The 15,122-nt window shown below is 40.5% G+C and overlaps 1 protein-coding gene across 1 annotated transcript in view; it reads left to right on the forward strand.

The window, feature by feature from the left end:
- Nucleotides 1-15,122, forward strand: part of CWF19L2 (CWF19 like cell cycle control factor 2) — a 144,942-nt gene that overhangs the window by 16,438 nt on the left and 113,382 nt on the right. The window contains exons 4-6 of the mRNA XM_026006778.2: nt 6,780-6,890; nt 7,590-7,709; nt 13,903-13,996. Of these exons, the coding sequence (XP_025862563.2) occupies nt 6,780-6,890; nt 7,590-7,709; nt 13,903-13,996 (325 nt within the window). The remainder of the gene's footprint in view (nt 1-6,779; nt 6,891-7,589; nt 7,710-13,902; nt 13,997-15,122) is intronic.

Below are 15,122 nucleotides of genomic sequence, written 5' to 3' on the forward strand. Positions count from 1 at the left end.
GTTGCCTGTGTTCTCTTCTATGATTTTGATGGACTCTTGTCTCACATTTAGATCTCTCATCCATTTTGAGTTTATCTTTGTGTATGGTGAAAGAGAGTGGTCCAGTTTCATTCGTCTGCATGTGGATGTCCAATTTTCCCAGCACAATTTATTGAAGAGACTGTCTTTCTTCCAATGGATAGTCTTTCCTCCTTTATCGAATATTAGATGACCATACATTTCAGGGTCCACTTCTGGGTTCTCTATTCTGTTCCATTGATCTATGTGTCTGTTTTTGTGCCAGTACCACACTGTCTTGATGACCACAGCTTTGTAGTACAACCTGAAATCTGGCATTGTGATGCCCCCAGCTATGGTTTTCTTTTTTAAAATTCCCCTGGCTATTCGGGGTCTTTTCTGATTCCACACAAATCTTAAAATAATTTGTTCTAACTCTCTGAAGAAAGTCCATGGTACTTTGATAGGGATTGCATTAAACGTGTAAATTGCCCTGGGTAACATTGACATTTTTACAATATTAATTCTGCCAATCCATGAGCATGGAATATTTTTCCATCTCTTTGTGTCTTCCTCAATTTCTTTCAGAAGTGTTCTATAGTTTTTAGGGTATAGATCTTTTACCTCTTTGGTTAGGTTTATTCCTAGGTATCTTATGCTTTTGGGTGCAATTGTAAATGGGATTGACTCCTTAATTTCTCTTTCTTCAGTCTCATTGTTAGTGTATAGAAATGCCATTGATTTCTGGGCATTGATTTTGTATCCTGCCACGCTACCAAATTGCTGTATGAGTTCTAGCAATCTTGGGGTGGAGGCTTTTGGGTTTTCTATGTAGAGTATCATGTCATCGGCGAAGAGGGAGAGTTTAACTTCTTCTTTGCCAATTTGAATGCCTTTAATGTCTTTTTGTTGTCTGATTGCTGAGGCGAGGACTTCCAGAACTATGTTGAACAGCAGTGGTGAGAGTGGACATCCCTGTCTTGTTCCTTATCTTAGGGGAAAGGCTCCCAGTGCTTCCCCATTGAGAATGATATTTGCTGTGGGCTTTTCGTAAATGGCTTTTAAGATGTCGAGGAAAGTTCCCTCTATCCCAATACTCTGAAGGGTTTTGATCAGGAATGGATGCTGTATTTTGTCAAATGCTGTCTCTGCATCTAATGAGAGTATCATATGGTTCTTGGTTTTTCTCTTGCTGATATGATGAATCACATTGATGGTTTTACGAGTGTTGAACCAGCCTTGTGTCCCAGGGATAAATCCTACTTGGTCATGGTGAATAATTTTCTTAATGTGTTGTTGGATCCTATTGGCTAGTATCTTGTTGAGAATTTTTGCATCCATGTTCATCAGGGATATTGGTCTGTAATTCTCCTTTTTGGTGGGGTCTTTGTCTGTTTTCGGAATTAAGGTGATGCTGGCCTCATAGAACGAATTTGGAAGTACTCCATCTCTTTCTATCTTTCCAAACAGCTTTAGTAGAATAGGTATGATTTCTTCTTTAAACGTTTGATAGAATTCCCCTGGGAAGCCATCTGGCCCTGGACTCTTGTGTCTTAGGAGGTTTTTGATGACTGCTTCAATTTCCTCCCTGGTTATTGGCCTGTTCAGGTTTTCTATTTCTTCCTGCTCCAGTTTTGGTAGTTTGTGGCTTTCCAGGAATGCGTCCATTTCTTCTAGATTGCCTAATTTATTGGCGTACAGCTGTTCATAATATGTTTTTAGAATCGTTTGTATTTCCTTGGTGTTGGTAGTGATCTCTCCTTTCTCATTCACGATTTTATTAATTTGAGTCTTCTCTCTCTTCTTTTTAATAAGGTTGGCTAATGGTTTATCTATCTTATTAATTCTTTCAAAGAACCAACTCCTGGTTCTGTTGATCTGTTCCACAGTTCTTTTGGTCTCGATGTCATTGAGTTCTGCTCGAATTTTAATTAACTGTCTTCTTCTGCTGGGGGTGGGGTCCATTTGTTGCTTTTTCTCTAGTTCCTTTATGTGTAAGGTGAGCTTTTGAATTTGAGATCTTTCCAGTTTTTGAATGGATGCTTGTATTGCGATGTATTTCCCCCTCAGGACTGCTTTTGCTGCATCCCAAAGATTTTGAACGGTTGTATCTTCATTCTCATTAGTTTCCATGAATCTTTTTAATTCTTCCTTAATTTCCTGGTTGACCTTTTCATCTTTTAGCAGGATGGTCCTTAACCTCCACGTGTTTGTGGTCCTTCCAAACTTCTTGTTGTGATTGAGTTCTAATTTCAAGGCATTATGGTCTGAGAATATACAGGGGACTATCCCGATCTTTTGGTATCGGTTCAGACCCGATTTGTGACCCAGTATGTGGTCTATTCTGGAGAAAGTTCCATGTGCACTTGAGAAGAATGTGTATTCAGTTGAGTTTGGATGTAAAGTTCTGTAGATATCTGTGAAATCCATCTGGTCCAGTGTATCATTTAAAGCTCTCGTTTCTTTGGATATGTTGTGCTTAGAAGACCTATGTAGTATAGAGAGAGCTAGATTGAAGTCACCAAGTATAAGTGTATTATTATCAAAGTATTTCTTCAGTTTGGTTATTAATTGGTTTAAATATTTGGCAGCTCCCACATTCGGGGCATATATATTGAGGATTATTAAGTCCTCTTGTTGGATAGATCCTTTAAGTATGAGATAGTGTCCCTCTTCATCTCTCACTATAGTCTTCGGGGTAAATTTTAATTTATCTGATATAAGGATGGCTACCCCTGCTTTCTTTTGAGGACCATTTGAATGGTAAATGGTTCTCCAACCTTTTATTTTCAGGTTGTAGGTGTCCTTCTGTCTAAAATGAGTCTCTTGTAGACAGCAAATAGATGGGTCCTGCTTTTTTATCCAGTCTGAAACCCTGCGCCTTTTGATGGGGTCATTAAGCCCGTTCACGTTCAGAGTTACTATTGATAGATATGAGTTTAGTGTCATCGTATCTATTCAGTCCTTGTTTTTGTGGATTGTTCCACTGGACTTCTTCTTAAAGGGGAATTTTAAGAGTCCCCCTTAAAATTTCTTGCAGAGCTGGTTTGGAGGTTACATATTCTTTCATTTCCTGCCTGTCTTGGAAGCTCTTTATCTCTCCTTCCATTTTGAATGAAAGCCTTGCTGGATAAAGTATTCTTGGTTGCATGTTCTTTTCATTTAGGACCCTGAATATATCCTGCCAGCCCTTTCTGGCCTGCCAGGTCTCTGTGGAGAGGTCTGCTGTTACCCTAATATTCCTCCCCATAAAAGTCAGTGACTTTTTCTCTTGCTGCTTTAAGGATCTTCTCCATATCTTTGGAATTTGCAAGCTTCACTATTAAATGTCGAGGTGTTGAACGGTTTTTGTTGATTTTAGGGGGGGATCTCTCTATTTCCTGGATCTGAATGCCTGTTTCCCTTCCCAGATTCGGAAAGTTTTCAGCTAGGATTTGTTCAAATACATATTCTGGCCCTCTGGCCCTTTTGGCACCCTCAGGAACCCCAATTAAACGTAGGTTTTTCTTCCTCAGGCTGTCGTTTATTTCCCTTAATCTGTCTTCATGGTCTCTTAATTGTCTGTCTCTTTTTTTTCGTCAGTTTCCCTCTTTGCCATCAACTTGTCTTCTATGTCACTCACTAGTTCTTCCACCTTGTTAAGCCTCATCGTTAGGACTTCTAGGTTGGGTTGCATCTCATTTAATTGATTTTTAATTTCTGCCTGATTGGATCTAAATTCTGCAGTCATGAAGTCTCTTGAGTCCTTTATGCTTTTTTCTAGAGCCACCAGTAGCTGTATAATAGTGCTTCTGAATTGGCTTTCTGACATTGAATTGTAATCCAGATTTTGTAACTCTGTGGGAGAGAGGACTGTTTCTGATTGTTTCTTTTGAGGTGAGGTTTTCCTTCTAGTCATTTTGCTCAGTGCAGAATGGCCAAAAACAAGTTGTATTGGGAAAAGGAGAAAAAGAGAGAGAAAGAAGGAAAGAAAAGAGAAAACGAAAAAAAGGAAAAAATTGAAAAAAGAGAAGAAAAAGAGAAGAAAAAAAGAAGGGAAAAAAAGGGGTGGGGGAACGAATCAGAAATCAAAAACAAACAAACAAACAAACAAACAAACAAAAAACACTGGAGAGTATCTTCTGATTCTGTATACTTTATGTCCTTTGACTTCCCCTGGAACTTGTCCTTCTAGCTGGTTTTCTGGGGGAGGGGCCTGCTGTGCTGATTTTCAGGTGTTAACACTTGGGGGAGCTGCTCTGCCCCTGCCTGGTGCAGGGCTCAGTGGGGGTTGTTTACCCCGTGAGGCCCCGGGAGGAACAGCCCCAGTGGCGGGGCAGCTCTGGAGCCCTGGAGTCAGCCCCCGCAGTAACTCAGGAGCTCTCCGTCTGCAGGGCCTGGAGGCTCCGGGGCGGGGCCGCTGATGTGCTCAGCTCGGGGCAGGAGCGTCCTTGCTGTCCTGGGCCCTCCCGGCCTCTGCCTGTCCCGGGGGAGGCCGGATCCTGGGCTGTGTCACGGCGCCCTGTGCTCCGGGACCTGCGCTGCGCTCCCGGCGGTGCAGCCCCCTCCGCGGAGCCGCCGCCCGAGCCCCTCCGAGCTGCTCCGGGTCCCGCCGAGCGCTGCAGCCCTTAGGGAGCTCAGCACATCTCCCGGGGCGCAGTTCCTCTGTTACTGTCCCAGGGAGCCCGAGGGCATCCCCGCCTTTCTGGGGATCCTGCTCCAATTCCCCGGGAGGCCTTTCCGCCCGGGAAGGTTGGTGCAGCTCCTGCTCCTCCGGGACGGGGCTCTCCTGTCCTGGGGACACTCGCCCCGGCCTCAGCCCGACTCCTCGCGGGGCCCCTCCCCCTTGGAGGCCTTTTGTTTCTTTTTTTTTATTTTTTTAATTTTTTTAATTTTTTTAATTTTTTTTTCCTTTTGTTTCTTTATTTCTTTTTCCCGTCTTCCTACCTTGATAGAGGCGCGAACTCTTCTCACTGTAGCATTCCCGCTGGTCTCTCTTTAAATCTCAGGCCGAATTCGTAGATTTTCAGGATGATTGGATGGTTTTCTAGGTAATTTGTTGAGGACAGGTGACTTGGAGACCCTGCTCTTCCGCCATCTTGCTCCTCCCCCTATACGTTGATTTTTCTTTAAAGGTTTTATTTAAATTCCAGTTAGCACGTTGTGTTCTTTTAGTTTCAGGTGTACAGTACACTGATCCAACACTTCCATATGTCACTTTGTGGTTATCATGACAAGTGCAATCTTTTCTAAATTGATTTGAGAAATGTAAATATGAGTAGGCCGGAAATCTATTTATAGTGATTATCTTAAAAATTATAACTATATATGTAAATAGCTAATTCTAACATTTCTATAAATCCAAATCAATACCTAAATGAATGAAGGAATGAATAAATTTTGCTCTCTGTTGAGAAACAGCTGGCACTTGAGATGCCAGAGCACAAATATGTTTATTCCATGTGGATTATACCTTTTACCAGACATATTTTTGTTTTCTAGTTAGGTAATTCTCAAGAATTTTGTGGAATGAAGGAATATTGTACTCATTCAGGAAATCCTCTTTCTCTTGGCCTCCATGTTTCTCTGCTTACACCTTAGCCAGTGTTGTGTACTGGGTTATTTCTAGGGAACTTTCCTGCACTTAACATTGTACAGCTCCACAGATAGATGTTAGAGCTCGGGGAATCTAGATTGCTATTCTGGTTCTCCTCCTTGGATTCCATGTAACTTGGGCAAGTTACCTAATTTTGGAAAGCTTTTCTTATCTCTAAAACCAAACAGTATTTTATGTAGGGTTGTTTGAAGGAGTCAGCTTGAGAACATATGTGAAAGGACTTATTACAGTACTTAATATAGAAGTAGGTGATTGATGTGTTTGTGGGAAACAGAACCCAGAATCTGGCAAAATGCTGAGCACACCAGGGCTGTTGGCCAAATACTTTGTAGCTGATTTAATAATCTGGTATTTAAACACAGTAACCAAGTACTTAACCAGCTTGGCTGTTAACTGAGATCTCTGTGTTTTTAGACCCAGGGAAGTTTAAAAAGGGGAAACTTAGAGGCAAAGTCATTTACTTGAATGTTGTTTCCCTTGTTCCAAATAAACAAAGATGTCAGTATTCCTGTCGGTGAGAACCGCAGCTCTGTGTTGTAGTGAGTGCTCTGCTGTCAGTCCTAATCTTTTGTTTTCTCCTTCCCTTGGCATGATGACAGTCGTGGTGTTTCATGGGCTTATCCCCAAAGAGTGGGGTTTGTATGTTCTTTGTTCAGATTTTCAATGTTACTTTTTATTTTCATTTGTTGTTTTTTTTTTTTTTTTAAGATTTTATTTATTTATTCATGAGAGACAGAGAAAGAGAGAGGCAGAGACATAGGCAGAAGGAGAAGCAGGCTCCATGCAGGAAGCCTGATGCGGGACTCCATCCCAGAACTCCAGGATCATGCCCTGAGCAAAAGGTAGACACTCAATCGCTGAGCCACCCAGGTCTCCCTCAATGTCACTTTTTAAAAAAATATATATTTTTTATTTATTCATGAGAGATAGAGAGAGGCAGAGGCATAGGCAGAGGGAGAAGCAGGCTCCATGCAGGGAGCCAGACGTGGAACTCAGTCCTGGGTCTCCAGGATCAGGCACTGGGCTGAAGGTGGCGCTAAATCGCTGTGCCACCTGGGCTGCCCTCAATGTCACTTTTTAGAGGGAACCTCTACTCTGAGAATTTTCTCCAGGAAACAGTTCACCATGAATTTTTACATTCAAGTATGCAAGTTTGAGAGTTTCACTTACTGCTAAATATTCTTAGAGCTCTGAAGATGAGTGGGTTGAGGCTGTCCCATCGCAGACTCCTGGCAGGGAAAAGGCCTGGAAAGTGAAAGATGAAAATTCAGAAAGAGAAGACAAACAAGTCATTCAGGTAAGTTACCTGATGGTAAAGAAAAAAGTGTGAACAGCTAAAAATGGATGAATGTTGAAGTGACATATGGTTATAACTATTTCAGGAGAAAAATTACTTTGAAAATAGTAAACTTTTACAAATAATTCTGGCAGTGATGCTGTTTGCTTAGTCTTTAGACTTCTGTTTTTCCTTTGTGAGAAGGTGAGGGCTTACATCTGTTCTGGCCCCACAGAGGGTTTCCTCCTCCTGGCTGTTGCTGGAAGAGCTGCGCTTTCCCTCCTGTGCTGGAAGCTCCATACTGCCCCTTGTGTCAGAGCTTTCTCCAGTGGGTAGAGTGCCATCAGTTGTTTTCCATAGCCATGTCATGTCATAATTTCTGTTAGCAATATTTAGAGTTGAAGAGTTGACAGATGTGGGGCTGTGGTTCATTTGCCTGAGTGAGAATGGTGCGTGAAGGCCTGTACTGTGTCAGGCACTGGGACTGTGCACCTTAAATCGTTTTTCTGGCTTATTCCTGTAAATAACCTGGAAGGGTAGGAATTTTATTCCATTTTATAGGAGAGAGACTAAAAAGCTTGCTTCAGGTGAGGAAATGCAGGATTGATCCAGGCTTGTGTTCCTCCAGGATCCTTGCTGCTGTTACCAAGTGTTTGTTGTTTGTTGTTTGTTGTTTACTTCTAACCAATTTAGATTGAAATGACTTTTTTTTTTTTACAGAGAGATGAGTGGATGACTGTTGATTTCATGTCTGTTAAAACTGTGTCCTTATCATCACTCAAAGCTGATAAGGAGACTATGAGGAAAATAGAGCAAGAGAAAACCCAAGCACTGGAACAGGTAAGAGCATTTAAAATGCTTTAACTTCCAATCACCCTTAAGCAATGATACATTTATATAAATGCAGATTTACTTGTGAAATATTATTTTATCTTTTGCAGTATTTAATAACATTAGTGGGAATAACTATGGAATGTGGTATAAGTTCTTATAAAATGAATCTCCTGTGGGAAGTCACTCTAATGCTATACTAGATTAATAAATCTAGGGCATTTGTAGTTAAGTGAATATTGAGTTTGGTTCATAGCTTGGATTCATAAGGGTTTTGGGCTTGAACTGTGCTACTTGTGTGGTCTGAAAATCTTCAAGGTGAGAATTTAATTTAAAGTATTTTAAAGTATTTAATGTCGGTAATGCTTTGAAGTGCTTGGCAGGAGTGAACGCCAGTGCTTTCTGGAGGACCACACTGTAACTTTAGGTGTCTCGGTTTCCCAGAAGAAAGCTTCTTATCTAGAATCACAAAATACATGAAAACACAAAGATAGTCCATGAATGAGAGTTAATCTGAAATAATGAACAATAGAATCAGATCCATAAAACCTTTATCTGTTGGGATATTTAATAGCTTTATATAGTGACAGGTATAAAAAATGTGAGTAAGAAATAAAAGATTATTGTGAAGGCAGATTTGAGAAAGAGCCAATAAGAACTTGTAGAAATAAAAGATATTGCAGTTGGAATTAGAAACTCAGTAGATGAGTAAACAACAAATTGAATACAGCTGAAGAGAGAATTAGTGAACAAAAAGGTCATCTTTAAGAGTTGACCTTGAACGTGCCATAGAGGGAGAGAGACATGAAAAATGTGAGAGCGGTCTTAAGAGTCCTGTGAGTAGTAGTATTTTCTGTGTCCTCCACCTCCATTTAATTTTTATTCTGAAAACATAGATGTGGTATGTCGTATTGGCAGCTGTTCATATGGCACACTGAAGGCCAGGGATATTCAGAGCATCCTGACTAAGCTCTGGAACGTGGTACTGTCTCTGAGACCTGATGGAGTCAGAGTCACTGTGTTCAGAGAGGGGAGGGAGAGTACGTGTGGTGTCGGGGAAGGGGTGGCCAGGGGATCCTGGAGCTGTGTGATGTCTGGAAGTTGGTATTACCTGGTGCCATGACAAACTTGCTTCTGAATTGTGCTCTGCTCTTGGTGGGCATTAATGTTTTGGCATGTTAGGGTAACCCTGGCTTGTGGTCTTATGTTTTGTTTATATCCTGTTCAGGCCTGTTCTCTGTATCATATCATAGGCCTTGGTTGACCCTGGGATGTCTTTAACAGACTGAAGTAGTGACCAGTTATTCTTAGAAATACCATTACATAAAACTATCTTCATTTTCCTAAGAAATTGTCATAATTTTTTATCACTCACCTTTCCAGCTTTGAATTCCAGACTTTCTAATTAACAATCTTTTCTTACAAACTCTTCTATGAACTTCCCTGGTTCCTTCAAGCCAGCATCTGTTGATTGGCTCACCTGCCTGTGGAGTTCTTGTCTTTTGCATGTATGTCATCTTTTCCATTTCTGCCAGAGCCCCTCTTCCTAGTTGTAGGTCTTATGCCTTCATATGCGCCTCAGTTGTCCTATCTGTACTGGAGCAGAGTTAATGTGTGCGATGAATGGGGTGGTGGTCCCTGGGATGAAGAGTCATATGAGGTTAGATACTAGTAGGTTTCAGGCCCTGATTTGCTGTTGCATGGGCAATGCCTGTGACCTCTTCACTTCTCACTCAGCATCCCATGACTGGTGTCAGGGTGATCTTTTCAAAGTACATCTGGGATCATGGTGTGACTGCTCAGAAATCTTTGGTGATTCCAGGGAAGGGGAACATTGCTAATGTTTCCTTTCTGGTGGAAGAAACTCCATCAGTGGTATTTTGTGCCACTCTCATTTTTCATTCTGTCCTTGAGGATATGGAGTAAATTTTCTTCTGGAAATTTGGACAGAATAAACGGGGCATCCTTGGCTTTGCCCTGCATTTCCTGCTTATGGAGGTGACTGCCTGCAGGGGCCCTGTGGGGATTTGGGGAGGTGGCCTTGGCTCTGTGCTGGCTCCACCTGGGAGAGCCTGCCTCATTGTGCAGTTCAGTTAACAGGCCCACTTGCTTTTAACTGAAAAAAGAATTCTCTTCCAGGTTAGCCTTCATCAGCAATAAAAGTAATTTTTGTCTTTTGTTTCCTTAAGGTTTTGTTGTATTTCTGAACTTGTTCAGAGCCTGGCAAAAGAGAAAGGTGCCATATTTAGTCTCCTTTGAAGACCCCTTTACCTCCACCCCTGAGCTGCCACAAATAGAGTCCAACACATTGGATTGGACTCTTTCTCTTAGGTAATTTGTACCTAAGCCAGACTACCTTATTTCTCTGCAAATTCCCATCTCTTCATTTTTGTTCATCTGGTTCTTTCTCAGTGAATTCCCTCTTTCTCCATTAAGGCTACATCGTATTTATCCTTCAAGGCCTGACTTGATATGTATCATGAAATTTTTCTTCTTTCAACTGAACTAAATGGTCCTTGCCTTAAAATCAAATGTTGACTCTTGTAATGGAAGTGGGGATAAAATGAAGATACTGGCAAGAAGTCTAATGATCGTCCTTCACTGAAGCTTGATTTTTATGTCTCATTTTTTTTCAGGATATCATTTTTTTTTGTGTGTTCTAGGATGGTGTTTTTAAAAATGTAGGTCATGTAATTGAGTTATTGCAATCAGCACTTAAAAATATAAAATGTCAGCAGGTATTACATGTAATAAAGACACATTTTGTTTCCTAAAATCTTTGTTTTAGATGCACACACATACAGACATATACAAGAACATACATCCTATCTGTCTTTGGTTGAAGATCACAGAAAAGTATACAAACACATGCTGAAGGCTATGTGTGTGTCCTCTGGGTCTCTTCTGCCTGCACTGTGCCGTGGTCTGTGGACTGTAGCATGGTTCTGTAGACTTAGTCTAGAAGGTTATAGACATGCATGCCAAGTTTCCAGCCTTCTTTTACAAGTGGAGGATGTACCCACCCCGTCCTTGGCTTCCTGTGGCAAGACTGGCTCCATTCCTATTTCACATGGGCACTCTATTTCTTATCTTACAGAAATTTTTTTAGCCTTTTTATTTTTTTAAGATTTTATTTATTTATTCATGAGAGACATACAGAGAGAGAGAGAGGCAGAGACACAGGTAGAGGGAGAAGCAAGCTCCATGAAGGGAGCCCGATGTGGGACTCGATCCTGGGTCTCCAGCATCACACCCTGGACCGAAGGCGGCACTAAACCTTTGGGCCACCAGGGCTGCCCTTATCTTACAGATATTGAACCAAGGGCTATCACTTTTTTTTTAAGATTTATTTATTTATTTATTTATTTATTTATTTATTTATTTATGAATGATAGACATAGAGAGAGAGAGAGGCAGAGACACAGGCAGAGGGAGAAGCAGGCTCCATGCTGGGAGCCTGATGTGGGACTGGATCCCGGGACTCCAGGATCATGCCCTAGGCCAAAGGCAGGTGCTAAACCGCTGAGCCACCCAGGGATCCCCTGGGGCTATCACTTTTTGCATGCACATAGAGTCCAGTAAGGCCTGTGGTTTCAGTTCAACTTACTGCTTCACATTTCTGTGCTCTTATGGTCCACAGAGGGGTTTATCTTGTTTTGAACTGAAAGTATGTTGTATATTTTGTGTATCTTTTCTGTTTGTGCTGAGCTGGGTGGTTGTGATGAGTGATTGGAAGCTGTAGAAGCCATTTTGACTAAAAGGCCTGAGAGTGTTTTAGTAATTGATTTATATTGATATATTTTATTTCTGGTTCCTTCCTTGTAATCACTATGTAGTCTGTCATCATCTAATTATGCCATACTGCAGTTGTCTATTTCTTGTGGAAATCTAACATTCTAACCCCAAAACACTGGCATTGTTTGCTGTTTTTCAACAGCTCTATTTACAAACAGTGCTCAGCGAAGGTTCTTGTGTGTTTTTTCCCCTGCATGTGAGGACTTCTTAATGCACATCTAGAAGTGGGATGACTAAGTTAGAAGATACACACCTGTCTTCGTTTACAAATACTTCAAAGAGATTGTAACAGCACAGACTGCCTCAGAAGTGTATGTTTCTTTACCACGCTTAGTATCTGTGATTGTCAAACTTTTAGATTCTTGTCATGAGTGAGAAAGGCATTTCATTGTTTTTATATGCTTTTGACTGATTACTGTGAGACATCTTTTCATGTCTTTTTTTTTGTCATTCAGATTTCTTTTCTTTTTTTTTTAATTTTTATTTATTATAGTCACAGAGAGAGAGAGAGAGAGAGGCAGGCAGAGACACAGGCAGAGGGAGAAGCAGGCTCCATGCACCGGGAGCCCGATGTGGGATTCGATCCCGGGTCTCCAGGATCGCGCCCTGGGCCAAAGGCAAGCGCCAAACCACTGCGCCACCCAGGGATCCCTGTCATTCAGATTTCTTATAGAATGAGCTGCTTATGTATTTTGCTTATTTTTCTTTTAGAGTTGTCTTTCTCTTACTGATTGGTGGTAGTTATTTATATACCCAGTCCTTTTACTGTTGTATATTGTCACATAATATCTCACAGTTTGTCTACACTGTTGTCAAGTGTCCTCCTCAGTGTGTGACTCCAACCTTTTGTGTCCTCTTGAGAAACTGATGTTATCTGTTTGAGTGTCTGCACAAGACCACTGGAAGAAATTCCTTGATTATAGAACCTTAGAGGTTTTATAGTAGTCTAACCAGGGAGGTGACAGGTTCTTTTTTGGTAAAAACTAAGAAATCAAATCCTAATGGTTTTGCCTATTCTTCCATGTTAACCTTGAACTTAAATTTTGTTCTTTGAAGATTCTGTACTCTTTTGTCAGCTCACGAATATCTTTTATTTTATTTTTTAAAGATTTATTTATTTATTCATGAGAGACACAGACAGAGACATAGACAGAGGGAGAAGCAGGCTCCTCACAGGCAACCTGATGAGGGACTTGATCCCAGATCCTGGGATCACGATCTGAGCCGAAGGCGGGAACCCAGCCGCTGAGCCACTCAGGGATCCCTCACGAATAGATTTTAAAAGCTTTTAAAACAATTTTATCCACCATTTTTGTTTCCAGCAGTCTGGTTGGCTTATAGTACTAGAAATAACATTTAGCTCTCTTTGTTCTTCTCCATCTAGTTGCTGGAGTAGTTTTCTGATTTACTGAAGTCAAGTCAGATGCCCTTAGTTTGTGGCTCTGCAGCATGCTCTACGTCCATAGCATTCACCTGGACTAGCTTAGTTGTCTCTCTCCCATCTTGGACTGCCTCTGTTCTGATGGCAAGGGCTGCCTGGCTTATTTGTTTGAGCCCCAGTACCTGGCACAGTGCTTGGAACACAGGAGGTGCTTGAACGGTGATGAGGCTACCATCAGCTCTTTCTCAGTCACAGCCACAGTTGTCGGACCGGATTCCTGCCTCTAATCTTATTTTTCCTCAGTCTTGTCTCCACTTTTAACCCACTTAGCTCTCTGGGTAGTTCAGAGCCAACCACTTTCATGAGTCACTGTTGCCCCAGCATAAACCCCAACAGCAGTTGGCCTTCATCCCCGATTATTTTACAACCTGATCTCTTATCTGTACTCACTCATACTTCTAGGTTTTAGAGTATCTGGATAATTTTCAGTTCCTTGGAAGTGCCATGTTTTCCTTTTCCTGTGGGGTTTTATGAACATGCTGTTATTCCTTCTCCCTCCAGGGAGAAGGCACAGGCACAGGCATCTCTGTGCCTTCCTCCCTCACAAGAGAGAATGTGGTTCATTCCCACTCCTCTTTGGTCTAAGGCTGCATGGATTACTCCCTCTCAGAAGTCTGAGCTTTCAGTGAGAGGGGTTTGAACCCTGTGTGGCTTTTTACTCTGTACTTTGGTCCTCAGAGCACTTGTCAGTGACTTGTGTGTTGTCTCTTTTCCTCACCGTCTCATAAGGCGGCCAGGGCTGAGTTAGGCACATTGACCATTTATTTTATCTTCTGCAGCTAGATTCTGATTCATAGTAGGCGTGATGTTAATTTACATGTTATTTTTTTGTGAGTTGCAGAAGAGTGTGTCTTAATATTTGTCTAAGGTTACAACCGTTAACTGACTCTCAAATATATTATTTATTAACATATTTTATGGTGAGGTTATTTTTAAATTATGATCTCTGAAAATGTTTCGTTCTAGTCCATACTGCTGGAGAGAGAATTGAATCCATACTGGAAAGATGGTGGGACAGGTCTTCCATCAGAAGACTGTAACGTGTCATCAGTTTCCAAAGGTATCTCTAGATTTTGGTTGTAGCCACACACGTTTGTCTCATAACTTGGTATTCCTAAGGGAATGACCAAAGTTAGTAGATTGGCAATATTTGGTTACTTAAATATTAAGTATTTCTGCTTGGTTCTATAGTTTAGATTAAGTCCAGAATTCTCTGTGTTTGTTTCTGTATTTGTATAACAACTATGAGTTTATTGATTATCTGATGTGGAATCCATATGGCTTCCTGTTGTGAGCACCTATAGGTTATTACTGAAGGTTTAGATAGCAGATAACAAAGCAAATAAAATGTGTGCAGTCTTTTAAGGCCTTATTTTATTTTATTTTATTTTATTTTATTTTATTTCATTTTATTTTATTTTTTAAGGCCTTATTTAAATTTAGAACCTGGAAAGATTATTTTAACTTTTATGTTTGGGGGAAAATTGATTAACTGTGTATATTTTTATACTTGATAATGTTTTCATATTTGAGTTTCTGTTTTGAATGGATTAATACAAAGTATGATTCTGTGAGGATATAATAATGCTTAGGTTTGTTACAAATTTTATAACAAAATGTCTAAAAGTATTAAGTTTGAGATTTTGTGAAAATAGTGCATAAATATTAAAGATGTGATTTATTTTTGGAGACTTCTATTTTGCCAGTGTTCATAAAACTTGTTATTTACCTTAGGATAGTGTTGTTATTTTCCAACAGATGGAGATAAAATATTTAAGTGTCACATAATCACACTTGGTACCATAACTTAAAAAATATTTATATGCCAATTACATGTTGCACTGACAGGTCCATGAAAAGTTTATTTAACCACAGCTAACCCAGTGCACAGATGGTGGCATTGTAAATTATGGTGTTATCTTTTTTTTAAGTGGTTAATCAGAATATTTTCCTGCGTTTTTTGTTCTTTCATTTACTGTTATTTTGGCCATTTATGAAAATTCTTTTTATATTTTATGTGGAGATGTTCCTAGAGCCACCCTGAAGGTTTGTTTATAATTTTCTTTACTGGGTTTGCCAGAGTTATTAGTAATTGTAGCTTTTTCTTTATTGATTTTCAGGATGGGTAAAAATATCTTAGTAACTGTAGTCACACAAGAATCTCTCAGAGATACCTTTTTTAGTAC

Source organism: Vulpes vulpes, chromosome 12 (genome assembly GCF_048418805.1).
Source record: "Vulpes vulpes isolate BD-2025 chromosome 12, VulVul3, whole genome shotgun sequence".
In the NCBI taxonomy this organism is placed as follows: Eukaryota; Metazoa; Chordata; class Mammalia; order Carnivora; family Canidae; genus Vulpes; species Vulpes vulpes.